At 57.0% G+C, this 13181-nt stretch overlaps 1 protein-coding gene across 5 annotated transcripts; it reads right to left on the bottom strand.

Annotated features, from left to right (window-relative positions):
* Positions 1-961: 961 nt before the first annotated feature.
* Positions 962-12723, bottom strand: GRAMD2A (GRAM domain containing 2A). Of its 5 annotated transcripts, none has more exons than XM_085071090.1 (13): positions 12642-12723; positions 11688-12014; positions 9192-9305; positions 8462-8519; positions 7034-7106; positions 6849-6952; positions 6182-6280; positions 5195-5266; positions 4280-4342; positions 3040-3196; positions 2671-2770; positions 2470-2577; positions 962-2008 (listed from the first exon to the last, which is right to left on the bottom strand). In XM_085071090.1, exons 3-13 carry the CDS (start codon positions 9293-9295, stop codon positions 2005-2007), a joined length of 942 nt encoding a protein of 313 aa, XP_084927216.1. In that variant the 5' UTR covers positions 9296-9305; positions 11688-12014; positions 12642-12723; the 3' UTR covers positions 962-2004. The 5 variants fall into 5 exon arrangements, with proteins under 5 accessions (XP_084927216.1, XP_084927218.1, XP_084927213.1 ...); XM_085071092.1 differs by lacking the exon at positions 12642-12723 and adding an exon at positions 12181-12578; XM_085071087.1 differs by lacking the exon at positions 11688-12014 and having other exon boundaries at positions 12642-12660.
* Positions 12724-13181: the final 458 nt, after the last annotated feature.

The following is a 13181-nucleotide window of genomic DNA, read 5'->3' as shown; positions in this document are numbered from 1 at the left end:
AACAAAACCAGAACTCTGGAACCACATCCTGGCAGCATGGACTCCCCAAAGCACGCTGAGGGCTTATCCCAGTGCTCCTCCAAACCTCCTCCACATCACTGTGGAGGCTGGTCTCACCACTTTCTTTAACCTAAGAGTCCTGAGAGAAGACCACATTCCTGGCTCAGGCTTGGCATGAGGATCCCAAGCACCTGCTGTGGAGCACTAAAAAAGCACCAGGTTGGGTACATCAGATTAAAATCCCCCCCAGCCCTGAACCGCTAAACCTTTATTGGGGTCAGGAGCCCCACTTTGAGGTTGCACACACTGAACACCAATTTGTTTGTTGGAAAAACAACCCCAAACCTATTTCCACCAGGAAAACGAGCTGGGTGAGTCCCTGGCAGGGACAGGACGGCACCTTTCATCCTGCAGGTCACCCTTGGAATCAAAGGCTCTGACAGCCCCGTAACGCTGGCGCTTTGAAGAAACCAGACCACCACCCCAGGCACCCAGGTTACTAAATCCCCCCCAAAACGGGTGACACCACTCCTGCCCCCCTTAACCAGTGCCACCATGGTTTTCAAACTGGGCCATTTTCAGGCATTTTGCTGCATGGGCCAGGCCGGGGAAAGGGGCAGAACTGGGTTGCGGATCTGCACTGAGGAGGAGGAGAAAGAGGAAGGCTTACCCTGCCCACCCCCAGCAGGGTGGGGCTGCAGACCAGCTCCCTCCCCAGGCACAGCTGTCCCCAGGGTGGCCCTACTGCCAGCACGTGTCACGTCCCGCAGTCTCTGCTGCCATCTAGCGCAATAACCTCCCTGGCCTCTGTCGGAAGCATCTCTGTCCCCTTGTCCCCAAGAGAGAATGGGCTGTTCCCACACCCTGAAGGGGGTACTGGGACAGCCCAGATTTTGGGGTGCCCGGTGTCGGGGCTAACAGCCCGGCACCGGTGTGGCAACACTGGTGAGAGACAGTGACATGCTAGAAAATCCTGGGTTTATTTTCATTTCATTTAAAAGCCATTCAAAGCCTGGAACGAGCAGCGAGCTATTCCCCAGGGCACAGGGATTTGGCCCCATCAGCACTTGTAGTTCCCAAAAAAACAGCAAAAAAACCCCAAAGGAATCACACAGGTATCACCTGCTGCGCCGGTGTGCTCCTGGGGGGGGCTGTGGGACATACCCTGCAGCACTCAGCTCCATGCGTTGACAAGTTTAACACAAACCAGGGCACAGATATTCCCTAATGCCAGCCATAGGCTCCTTTGCCACATCTTAACAGGGTGAGCAGGACTGACGCAGTCTTGACCCAGTGCCAGGTGTGGACCCCCGTGAGGACACCTTGTCTGGGGGACCCTAAAGTGCTTTGCAAGGGACACACACACACACACACACACACACACTCCTCTCTGAGCCCAGTGCTCCAGGAGAGAAGAGCCGGGGGGCCCTGGATTGTACCCCCACTCTTGGGTGTTGGATAGATGACATCCCACAGTGGCCCCTTTCTTCCTATCCCTACAGATCCCCGCATTTGGGGCCATTCCTCCAGGCACATTCCTGGGGTACCGAGATAGGGACAAACGTGGGCTCTCCCAGAGCAGCAGTGGCAACTCATCCACATTTTGGGGGGTTCCTGGTGAGCCCAAGGTCATCTTTTAAAAAGAAAAAAACAAGCCTGGAATAAAAACCGGCGTCCATTTTAGCAGCAAGTCCTACGGGAAGGTCCAAGCGCTCAGTAGCTCCAAGCCATCGTCCGGTGCTACAGCACAGCAGTGTCCAAGGGAGAAAATGGGTTTCCAGTGGGATGGGGTGTTGTTGGCACTGGTGGCCAGGACCTGGCTGGAAAGTCCCACCAGGAGCAAGTGCCCATAGGAAGAGAGAAAATACTTGGTCCCATTTCACTGGCCGAGGGAAAGCCGAGACACGTGTAACAGCTGCAGTCGAGAGGACGCAGCACCAGGATTCGTGGGTAAGCTGCCATCACCTCCTCAGTGTCTATCCTCAGCCAGCACCAGGGGAACAGTCACCTGCAAGCAGGGAATGGGGTAAGATGGAATGAGTGACTGCAGAGGCTCCGTATGCCATTCTGATGTCCTCAGCCCAAGGAGATCCTGCTCCTGTCAATCCCATGCTGATGCCCATGGCCTTAGCCCTCAGGCACAGCCCAGCTCCCAGCAAAATGGTGCTTCCTACAACTGGAGAACCAGCCCCAAACCAATGAGGAAACCTCTTCCCAAGCTCCAAAGTCTCAGAGATAGCAGAGCTTTCCAGAGTGACTCAAACCAGCAGTTGATGGGATCAGCCCCAGTGTGGTGTTGGCACTGTGGGTTCTGTCACTGACCAGCCCAACAGCAGGCACAGGATAAAGGACAAAGCATTCCTTAGACATATCACAGAGTGGAGTCATTCGTCTTTGCACCCACATCCCTCGGGTCCTCCACTCATGGCATGACTTGTGTGCCACAAAGTGTCCTCGAGGGTCACTCACCTCCTGTGCCCACGGGAGAGGTAATCCCGGTTCAGAGAGCAGAGCTGCTGCTCCAGACGGAAGATGCGGAATGCCAGGTACGAGGAGGACACGACCAGGAGGCAGATGCTGGGAGCAAGGAAACAAGCCAAACACTCAGTTGAGACTGAGACCGATATTCCTGGTGTCCCCCCAGCCTCCCCATGCCCTCAGCACACTCACAGCACAATGAAGATCTTCAGGAGCTGGTAGTCAGAGGGTCTCAGCTCTGCCACACAGCTCTGCTCCACCTCCAGCTCCTCCTCAGTGTTTATTGCACTTTCTGAAAGATAAACCCAGAGTCAGTGGCACAGCCACGCTTTGCTGATGCTCCTGCTTCTCCAGCAACCAGGAAACATCAGATATTCCTCCCTCATGGGCTCAGACCCCACAGCAAGGAGACACTAATCCATCCCCAGGACTCCATCGTTGACTCCCAGCCTAATCTGCAAGGCAGAATTCTCCTCCACAAGAGCAGAGGATGGATGAACACTTTTACGGAGGTTATCACCCGGCACCATGTGGAGCAGGGCACAAACCCATGCCCCTCACCTGAAACCAGGGGTTCCTCAGAGGTGAAGGAGCTCTCCTTGGCGCTCAGGCTGCTGACAGAGGTCCGGTGGATACACTGATAGTTGGCATCTGGCAGTGACAGTGACAGTGAGGCAGGTGACACCTTCCTCCATTTGCCCTCGGGGACAATCACCTCCTGTGGGAACAGTACCAGGTGAGCCGTGAATGAAACCAGCAATGCCAAGGATACGGTGGGGCCAGATTAAAACTCAAACCTGACAGCATCTCCATGGAGCACCAGCACATTCAAAACATCATCCTAAGGGAGAGCTGGTCCTCTGTGACAGCTCCATGGGAATGCAGATTCCTACTGCCAGAGAAGGACATGCACCATGCACCCCACACCTGCCCAAATACCAACTGCTGCCTCCTCCACCCCTTGAGTCTCAGGGCAGCCACCTGGCATTATCCAGTATGCCCCAAAAAGGGACAAAAAGTGCCCCAAAAAGGCACCAAATCAAGCAGGCTGGCAGCTGGCACAGAGAGGGGCTCCTCCAATGGAGAGTTCCCAGGGATGGAGCTGCAAAAGGGCTACATTCTACCAAAGCACCAGGAGATGCTGCCAGATCAGCCTGGATCACTCCCAGTTCAGCCCTTGAAATGAATCTTTAATCTCTGGGATGCCACCAGACCATGGGTAACATCCTGCCTGTCACCTCCTCGTTTACCCCGACTGTCACCTCCTGCACCCAGCCCGAGGCTCAGGATCAGCAGCCATGGAGGACACCCTGCTCCAAAGGTGCAGGATGCGGCCCTCCTGTGCTCCCTGGATCATGCCATGGTTCAGCAGATGTTTCCCTCTTCAGCCATCCTACTCATCCCACAGATCTTTGGATAACTCAACTATGTTCCCAGCCTGTTATCCACATTCCCGGCTGTGAACAGCATCGACCATCGGGGAGTAGAGTGGCAGTATTTTTCACATCACTCTGCAGTTTCTCCATCTATAAACAGACAGTCACTAGCTGTGCTCAGCTGGGTCCTCCTGAGCCATCTGCTCCTGCCAAGTCTGGGGATGAGGGTTCCAGAGGATGAGGTATGATGATAGGCGCGTTCTTGCACAACCTTTGACGGCACTCACAGAAGAACTGACTCTCTCCCGACTCTCCAAACAGCCACAAGGGTCAAACCCCCAAAGGGGGCCAGGCAGGCCCTCTCCACCACTCATGGCACAAAATCAGGAGGTCTTTCCCTCTCCCAGAGCTGCCCTGACCCTCACCAGTGACACAGAGTCTGGCTCCTCCGACAGCTCCTTCAGACTCAAGCTCTTCTTACTGGAAACCTGGAAGAGGGGGAAAGCATCAGGCATTACAGTGCCACCTCTCCCTGCTTCAGGCTCAGCCACAAAATGGAATTTGGGCTTTTCTGCTGAGACTATGAAGAAGCTGCTAGAACTTATAATCATGGGGATTTTGGGGATGAGAAAGGGCACCACATCACTGCTTCCCATCACCAAAAACCTGGTGGGGCCATGGTTGAACAAAGGGCTTCAGTGGATGGGATAAAACATCAGGGGTAGAAAAAAGAAGGGAATGTCTGGGCAGAGTCCAGCACATTTCAAAGAATAAATCCCCCAGTTTGGCAATGGGACTGAATCACCCAAATCACTGCCCTGGCACAGCTGGCACACACCCTCCTGGGCGGGGCAGGGCTCCAGCAGGGCTTCCCAGGTGCTTCAAAGGCAGGGAGAAGAGGTCCTCACAGTCCTCCTCTCCAGCTCGAGGGCTGATGGATGTCTTCCCCCGCTTAATTTAAATCCTTTTTTAACTTTCTACCATTTATCCTCCCCTTAATACTTTAGATCTGGGCAAAAGGCATCAATGTGTAGAGTGGCAGAACTAGTATTACCACCAGATTATAAACAATTCATACCCACGCCCTGAGAGAGAGCAAAAACTCAGGGCTCTGCCTCATCCATGACCCAGAAAAGCCCACAGGGATAGGATGTGCCCAAGGCATGGCTCCTGCCCCTCTTCCCATGCCTTGCTGCAGAGCAAGGATACTGGGAATTGGAGAGGGCTTTGAGAGCATTCCAAAGCCTTGGAGGCAGTGATGAAGAGCTGTGCTCAGACCAGAGAGCAAATGCAGAGCCCCAGGGCCATGGACATACAGTGGGACACTGAGTGGGAGGTACCTGCAGGTGGGTGCAGACTCTCCTCAGGACATCGTAGACGCTGTCACGAGATATGAGGGACACAAAGATGTACTGCAAGAGAAAGAGAGGATCTGTTGGGAGAGATTCCCCTCATCCGGAGTCCAGTTCTCCACAGGCAGGGACTGGCAGAGACGTCCTGCCCTTGAATCTCCCCATTTTCAGGAGCCATGTCTCCCCCACAGGCATTTCCCTGCAGAGTTTCCCTGCTGTTATTTTTGCAGCCTGCTAAAACCTGGACCAGATTTTTTTGGGGCCAGTCTCATTCAGTTGCTGTTCCTACGGCTTTCCCATGCTCAACCCAGAGGGACATCGCAGCAAATGGGGCCATGACCTATGGAAAATATCCCCAGGGAGGGAAGGGACACAGGGCCACACTCACCATGCCTGACACAGAGCGCACAGGGGATGTGCAGGGTAGCCACACATGGCTTTGAATGCCCAAATCCTGCCCTGTGCCACTCCCCGCTAAAACCTACCTCACAAAATTCCACAGAAATAACTGCCCCCCAAAATCCTGCAGGAACAATCCCCTCCCAGGCAGGGACAGGCAACACACAGTGCTGGCAGCAGGCGAGGCGAGGACTTGGACACACTACGTCAGCTCACTGCAGCCAACAACATCCAACAGGATTTAAAAGCTGGAAATTCAGCCCTGTATCCAAGTTTTCCACCAGCTCCGGCTGAATGCCAGCCCAAACCCTTTCCCTACTTATGTTTAAGGAGTTCAAAGGTTTTATGTGAGCCTGACACGGATTTGTCAGGCTCGGCCGAGTTTCACTTGGGCTTTGCTTCGTCCAGGAACAAAGTGAAATTCAGGAACAAAAGCAAAGCTCTGGTGTTTGCCCTGGCTGGCAGCCAGCATGGAGAGCAGCACTCACTTCCCAACCAGGGATGGGAATTGCTTCATTCCCTGCTCTCAAACCAGATCCAGCTCAGACCTGGGTGTCTGCTGGGTGCTGGTGTTACCTTTCTGCTGGCGGTGGTGGTGATGGCCAGGCCATTGGGCAGCAGCCGAGCCGTCTTGTGCTTCTTTATCAGCTGTACAGACACCACTGGGATCACAACCTGTGGGGCAGGAACACGGGGATGGGCACAGCACAAGCACCATCCAGCCAGCCTCCCACCAGGAAAGCCTCCTCTGCAAGCCCAGGGAGGGTGAAAAGTAAGGCATGATGTTATTTTTGGCAGGGTAACTTTGCTGAAACCTCGAGCCTCTTTCAGGTATTTGTTTAAAGCATCACATATAAATAATTTAGTCCTTCAGCCCAGTTTTAAAGTCGTCTCTCCCTAAGATCCCCGTCAGCCACAAGACTAATGGGGAAACATCAAATTGTAAATCAAGAAGAAAAGCCAACAGAGATTCAAATCTTGCCCCCCCTAAAACCTTTGATCTTCCTTCAAGCGCCATTGCGGCTGGAAGGAGGTTTTGCATCAGGGAATTTTAAACCAAACCAGAATTTGGTTTCCCCAGGCTGATGGTGCAGGTCATCACGGGGCGGGGGGGGGGGGCATGGCCATACTCCCCTTCCCATTGGAGGCTTCCATTGGGGATTTTGGTGGTATTTGCGTGCAGGAGGGGATAAGCTGTGGTTACAAGCCCTAAGGGACTAGGGTGAGCTGGTTCCCACGTTACCTTGATGTCCTTCCCGAAAAGGTTTGCGTAAAAGCAGAGCCAGTTAGGGGAGATGTAAAGCCTTCCCTGGATGAGGATGTCTCTCTGGAGTGCACAGGAACAAACTGAGAGGCAGAGAGAGAGCCATGGCAATCCCTGTGCCAGATCCTGTCACCTCCCTGCCCATCCCTTGCCCTGCCACCCACCTTTCAGCACGCTCTCCTCCGTCGGGATGTCCTTGAACAGCTTATGGTACTGGGAGTTGTACTTGCTAGCAGCCTGAAAGCAAAGCAGTGCAAAGTTATCCGGTGACCTTGCCAATAAGGAGACCCAAAAATCCCTCTCCTGCAAGAAAACCTCCCTCTGCCCGCACCCGGGACCGGCGCAGGGGGGTCCCACCAGGCTGGGGACGGGAGCCCCGATGGATTAGAGGAAGGTTGGATGATCCAGCACCCGGCGAAGGCTGTGCCATCCTCCCAGATGAACATTTCCCTTAATATCTACAGAGGCTGCTGAGCCTCGGCGAGGAGCTGGTTTTCTGCCGGGCTCATCAGCAGGCAGTTTATTTTGCCCAGTGGTTTCTCTCCTCCTCCTCCTCCTCTTCCCTTATCCGGGACACGGTGACAACACTTGCTTTGCGCCCATCGCGCCGCGCCATCCAGCTATTTATATTCCCAGCGCCGCTTCAAAGCCTGCCGGCAGCCGCGGCAGGAGACTCAGCAAGTCGGCCCTGAAATGCTCCTGTGGTGAAGGTAAAGCTCTGAAACACTTCAATGCCTTCCATAAATCCGTGCAACTGGTCCTGTAAGGCAGATTTGTGCCCTCTGCCCTCGGGATGCTCCCCAGGGATAAGGCTGTCCCACAGCGGTGACAGCTGCCCCCCAAGTTCCAAGGGAATCTGCTTTGCCAGGATGTGGAGAAGGCTGGCACAGCAAGGCTGGCACAGCAAGGCTGGCTTGTGGCAGAGCCCTCCTGCCCACGGGGACAAGGTCACCTTTGCTCTGCGCACCTCTGTCACCGGATGAGCTGGGACCTAAGAGGATCAAGGCTCAGCAGCACCTGGAGTTGGCTCAGACACCTCCCAGAGGGATGCTGAACGGTGGGGGTGCCAGTGGGAGCGTTCCAGGGAAACAGAGAAGGCATTACCACCAAGAAACACCCTCTGGACACTGCACAAACCCACTGCCAACCCTGTCACCCTCCTAGATGCCTCTGAGGAACTGGAAAAATGTTGATCTCCTCCATTTCATTCATGAGGAAAGGAAAAATGCCCCTTCCTGTCACTCCTTCCTCTTCCAGAGCATCTCTTGTCTGTAGATGGACCAAAACCATCTACTTCAGGTATGATTTAAATAACCAAAAAGGTTCATACTAACAGAAATTTAACTGCTCTCGGTCAACATTTCCACTCGTTCCTTTGCTCTAGATGGAAAATCCTGGAAGTGTTTGCAAGGCAGAGCATGAGCCACACAAAACCATTACCAGGTCCCCTGAAATTAAACGCAGGAGGCTCTGCCCCACACCAGGAGCCACCTCCAGCTCCCTTAGGCCACATCCGAGACCCCAGGTGAGCTCCTCCTGGGACAACAGGCTACAACACACCAGCCTGGTCATTGCCAAAACCAAAGGCTTACCACTTCCCGGTGGCATTTCTTGATGTCCTCATCCTTGAGAGCTTCATTCAGGCGGATGCTGGAAGGAAAAGTGATAATAATCATCAGGTAAGCAAAGAGCCACAGGTCTCTCACCCACTCCCTAAAACACATGTGCTGAAAGATGAGACAGAAAAATGTAAAGGACTGAAGAGAGACCCCAGGAAGCCACATTTTGGGTGTCTCCATGATTTATCATGGCATTGGGCATTGCTAAGGCTCAGTATTGGCTGCTTGAGGGCTGATCTCTGATGGCAACCAGCGGAGGCATCAGGACCAGGGTCCCAAACACACCCCAGTTCTGGGGGAAGGAGACCAGAGCTGCCCCAGCAGCAGCCTGGGATAGGTTGAGATCTGGAAATGTGCAGCTTTGGCTGGGTCAAGGATTCCCACAGGAAAGGAGAGACAAATTTGGGAATGTGGCTGGGCAGGAGGGTGGACTCAGCTTTGGCCATGCACAGGGACATCCATCCACATCCATCCCACAGACAGATGAAGGGACAAACCATGGGAATATCATCCCCCTCCCCAAACCCCTCTCACTTCCCTGCTTTTATAACTGCAATATTTCAGGGGCAAAACAAAGTTGAGGCTCGCCTGTGCCCTGCCCCAGCTGGCAAGCAGGATTTGGGGCTCAAAGGCAGCAGGAATGCCACAGCAGGAGGGAAAAGAGAGAATACTCAACCGCAGACCCTGGGATACTGCTCCTCACCTGCCGTCGAGGGAATCCAAACTCTTCTGCTTGTGGGATACCTCCAGCTTCTCGCGGCCGTGCCTGGGCTCAGGGCTCTTCAGGGGAGCTGCCTTCTCATGCATCGGCGTGGCACTGCAAGGAGATGCCTGTCAGCCCCCAACAGAACGGGGAAGAGGGGTCTGGAGCTGTAAATCTGTTCCCTTCAATCCCAGACTGCACAGAGACGTTGGAATCTGCCGCTCAAGGACAGTGAGAATATTTCTGCTATTTCTTGTCACGTGGGGAGAAGAAAAAATAGCCATTTTTTTGCCAGGGACTCCCCAGTGCTCACAACAGAGCAGCCAGATTGCTGCAGCTCCCTGGGATAACACACTCCAAAGCAGAGCCTCTACTCCTCAAGGGCTGGAGGTTGGGCTGGGTAAAACCACAGGTCTACGAAACTCCTAGGGGGATAGATTTCAGCCAGGGTCTGCTTCTCCCGGTCAGCAAAACATCGTCTTCCCAGGGCAGAGCCATCACCAGGCACTTAGAGCCGGCTATTTACCATCGGGAATGTTATCAGAGGTCTTTATCAGTCACAGCAGGTAAAGTAAACACAGGCCCAGCGCCGCGGGCAGGTTATCACCTGGCAGGCCACAAAGGTGACACTTCCACCCTCAGCAAAACACCACCGGAGATTGCCGCGGCACCCGCAGCCAAGCAGAGCGCGATCCCAGGGGACAGGCGGCTCGGCAGAGCCGGCAAACAGCCACAGAGAGGAAATTATTCCAGGGAAAGAGCTCGGCTCACCAGGCAGGGGGTGATGCCGGAGCAGGTGGGGCGCCGGCAGGACAGGATGAGTGCCAGCGGGCGGAACGAGTGTGGAGCTGGAGTGCATCCCGGTGCCCGCGGGGATGTTGCCGTGGCAGTGCGGCAGAGCCCAGGTGGAGAAGCCATACCAAACTTCCTACACTCACCTCCTTCACCGCCCGCACTTCCCTGACACACCCTGCTCCTGCTCTGAGGACCTCATCTGAAGGGAAACCCATGGAAATAATCCCCCCCTGGCTCGGAGAGAGCCAGGATGGAGGTGCTGTATCCCAACAGCTGTGCCCTAATGGGATGAGAGCTGAAACCACTTGAGTATCCACACCCCCACAGCCTCAGAGCCCTGACCAAAATGCTGTCCAGATACAACGGAGCCAGGCTGAATCCCGGCTGCAGGCACAGGGAATGCTCCCACAACAGGCAGCACATACATGGGGGTGCAGGAGAACCAAACACAAGTCACTGGCGCCATGTGGTTGGAAACAGGCTGGGAACCAGCTCCTGGATCCCCACAGCCAGCACTGGCAAACACCTGCCTGCACAGCCCCGGAGTTCGAGCACTGCAGATGGGATGGACATGCCAAGACTGTGGGGTTTTAGGAGCTCAGGTCAAAAGACATGTCTGGAAGGGAAGGGAGACCTCACTGATAAGATGCACCAAAACAGTATCCCTTGGCATTGCACAAAAAGGTGTTTTCCCTGCCTGATTCCTCAGATACCCTCTGCCAGGGGATGCCATGCTGCCCTGAAGCTGAAACTCCTATCATGGAGGCAGCAAAGCATGAAGGCTGCCCTTCTGCCCTTCTCCCATGCTGGCAAAGGGGCTCTGACCCAATCTGGAGCCTCCTTGTCCAGAGCTCAGCATGCTCTGCCTTCCCTCACGTCATCCCTTAAATCCCCAAGTGCTCGCACTGCTTAATCCGGGTGAGCCGATTTATCCCTAACCAGAGCTGACACTAAGGGGCACCACACAGGGCTTGGGGAGAGGAAAAGGCATCAGAACTCCGCCAAGGTCACCAAACACACAGAAACCCCCTAAAATGAGAAAAAAACACAGGCTGGGGAGCACTTGGAAGTGCTGCATACTTGTTTTCTCTCCCTCCCTGGCCACCACCAGGGACAACTCCGGAGTAAGATGATCCTGGACACAGTGCCGGCACTGGGCTGCTCCAGGGAGAGTCTAGGAGCTGTGAGGAGCATCCTCAGCCCCACTGGGGACATCACAGGAGCTGCTTTGTCTCCCCTGTCCAGATCTTGCTCCATCCTGGCTACCAGATGCATCAGGGATACACATCCAGGTTTTGGGAGCACAGGATAAGGTTAGGCTCCAGGTGCAGGGATTTTTTCCCTTCCAAGAAGTGCTCCCAGTGCCAGTACAGTGAGAAAAACACTTTCTCGCACCTCATACTGTCACCCTCCTCAAGGAATTTGTTCAGCAGGAAGTCGTTCCTGAGGGAAACTCCCCATCCCAAGTGTCCCAAAATACAAGTGGAACAAGAACAGCTGGAGTTCAGAGCTCCTGACAGGAGGCAGAGAGGGTGGGTGGAGGAGTTCCCAGCAAAGGGAAAACAATCCAGCGACCTGGTGCCCCTCTGCCCACTCCTGACACCCCCTCCCCGCCCACACCGGCTCCTTGAGCCCCCAGGCTTTGCCAGGCGAAGCCTGGTGCTTCTCCCTCCCACGGGATCGCCATCTCCCTTCCCTTACGCGGCGCTCGGATCCAGCCTGGAAAAGGTCCGGCGCAAGCCCCTCCGTCGGCGGGCGATTTTCGCTGGATCCCTTCCCCGCTGCCGGGGAAGCGCGCGGCGGAGGCCGGAGCGAGCCAGGCAGGGATCCCACCTCCCAAAAAACCCTAGGAGGATCAGAGGCGGAGGGAGGCACCGGCGGGCGGGCGGCCGCGGCCCGAGCGAGCCCGGGCGGGATCCGGAGAGCTGCCCTTGGTCCCGGCGTCCAAGGTCATTTCAGTCCCGCGTGTCGGAGCTGGAGCGGAGCCACCCCGGGATGCTGGAGGGGAATGGCCGGAGCCGAGCGGCGCTGGCAGGAGAGAATGAGGCGGAAAGTCAAGGCTGGAGGGAGCCTCGCGTGTTCCTCCCGCGGTGTCTCCGGTGTTCCCCGCCCCGGGAAACGGGGCGTCACGGGCGGGACAGAACCGAGACCGCGGTCCCGGGATGTCGGCAGCGCCCGGGGTGCTGGCTCTCACCAGGAGCCGCTCCGAGCGCCCCGCGGCACGGAGGGAGCACGGAGGGAGGCGGCCCCCGGCCCGGCGGGGCTGTGCGGGGCACGGTGGGACCGGGAGTCTCGGCCACCGCTGGGGCCACCGCTGGGGCCGCGCCCGGGGCAGCCCCGGGACAGGTCCCACCCCCGCCCGCCCTCGGAGCTCCCCAGGCAAAGCCGGCGGGTCCCCGGTGGGCAGCGGCGGGACCTCTCCCCGGTCCCGTCCGGCCCGTCTGTTCAGGGAAGGAGCGAGGGGGTGTCGGTGTTTCCGCACTCCCCTCAGCGCGGCGCCGCCGGCCGGGACAGGCCGAGGGGCAGCACCGGCTCCGCGGCGGCGGCTGGACGGTCGCGCCCCCGCCGCCCCCCGGCTCCGAGCCCCTCCCCGGTCCCGACCCCCCTCAGTCCCGGGTCCCCGCCGTCACGGAGCCCCCTGACCCCCCCGGCTACCTGCGCGCGGCCCCGCGCGCCGCCGTCATACCCCGCGCGCCCCGGCCTCCTCGCGCCGCCACGGCGCCAGCCCATTGGCCGGCCGCCGCTAAGCCCTGCCCCCCTCCGATCCACCATTGGCCGCATGCCGCCGAGCCGCGCCCCCTTCCGCTAGCCCATTGGCTGCCCGCCCCAAGCCCCTCCTCCGCAGTGGCCGAGCTCCACCTCCCGCCCCGCACACAGGCCACGCCCACAAGCGGGAGGGGCCGGAGCCACGCGTGGTCCCGTCCCTTAAAGGGGCCGCGAGCGGGCGGAGCTCCGGGGTACCACTGCCACGGACGGGTCTCAAGCCCCGCGGGGAGGCACCCCTGCGCTCCCGGAGAAAACGGCCGGGGACAATCACGCCCCAGGTCGCCTCCTGACTCTCTCGCCCCCAGACAAGGAAGCCCCAACTCACAAAGACCCCCCCCAACAACCCCTGTAGAGGCTTCAGCTCCACAGACTCCCCCTCCAGTCCCCTTCCAGCTCCAACATATGCCTCCAGCCCTGCCGACCCCTCCA

Source organism: Lichenostomus cassidix, chromosome 10, assembly GCF_008360975.1.
Source record: "Lichenostomus cassidix isolate B80296 chromosome 10, HeHo_3.0, whole genome shotgun sequence".
Taxonomy (NCBI): domain Eukaryota; kingdom Metazoa; phylum Chordata; class Aves; order Passeriformes; family Meliphagidae; genus Lichenostomus; species Lichenostomus cassidix.
This window is presented reverse-complemented; position numbering and strand designations above follow the sequence as displayed.

Bases quoted from the DNA above. Each gene is read 5' to 3' on its own strand.
- GRAMD2A (XM_085071090.1), bottom strand. From the start codon at position 9,295: ATGCATGAGAAGGCAGCTCCCCTGAAGAGCCCTGAGCCCAGGCACGGC. The intron at 5,267-6,181 runs GTAACACCAGCA...TTTCTCTTGCAG, and splicing joins CCACCACCGCCAGCAGAAAG to TACATCTTTGTGTCCCTCAT. The intron at 2,578-2,670 runs GTGAGTGTGCTG...CCTTGCTCCCAG, and splicing joins CTGAAGATCTTCATTGTGCT to CATCTGCCTCCTGGTCGTGT.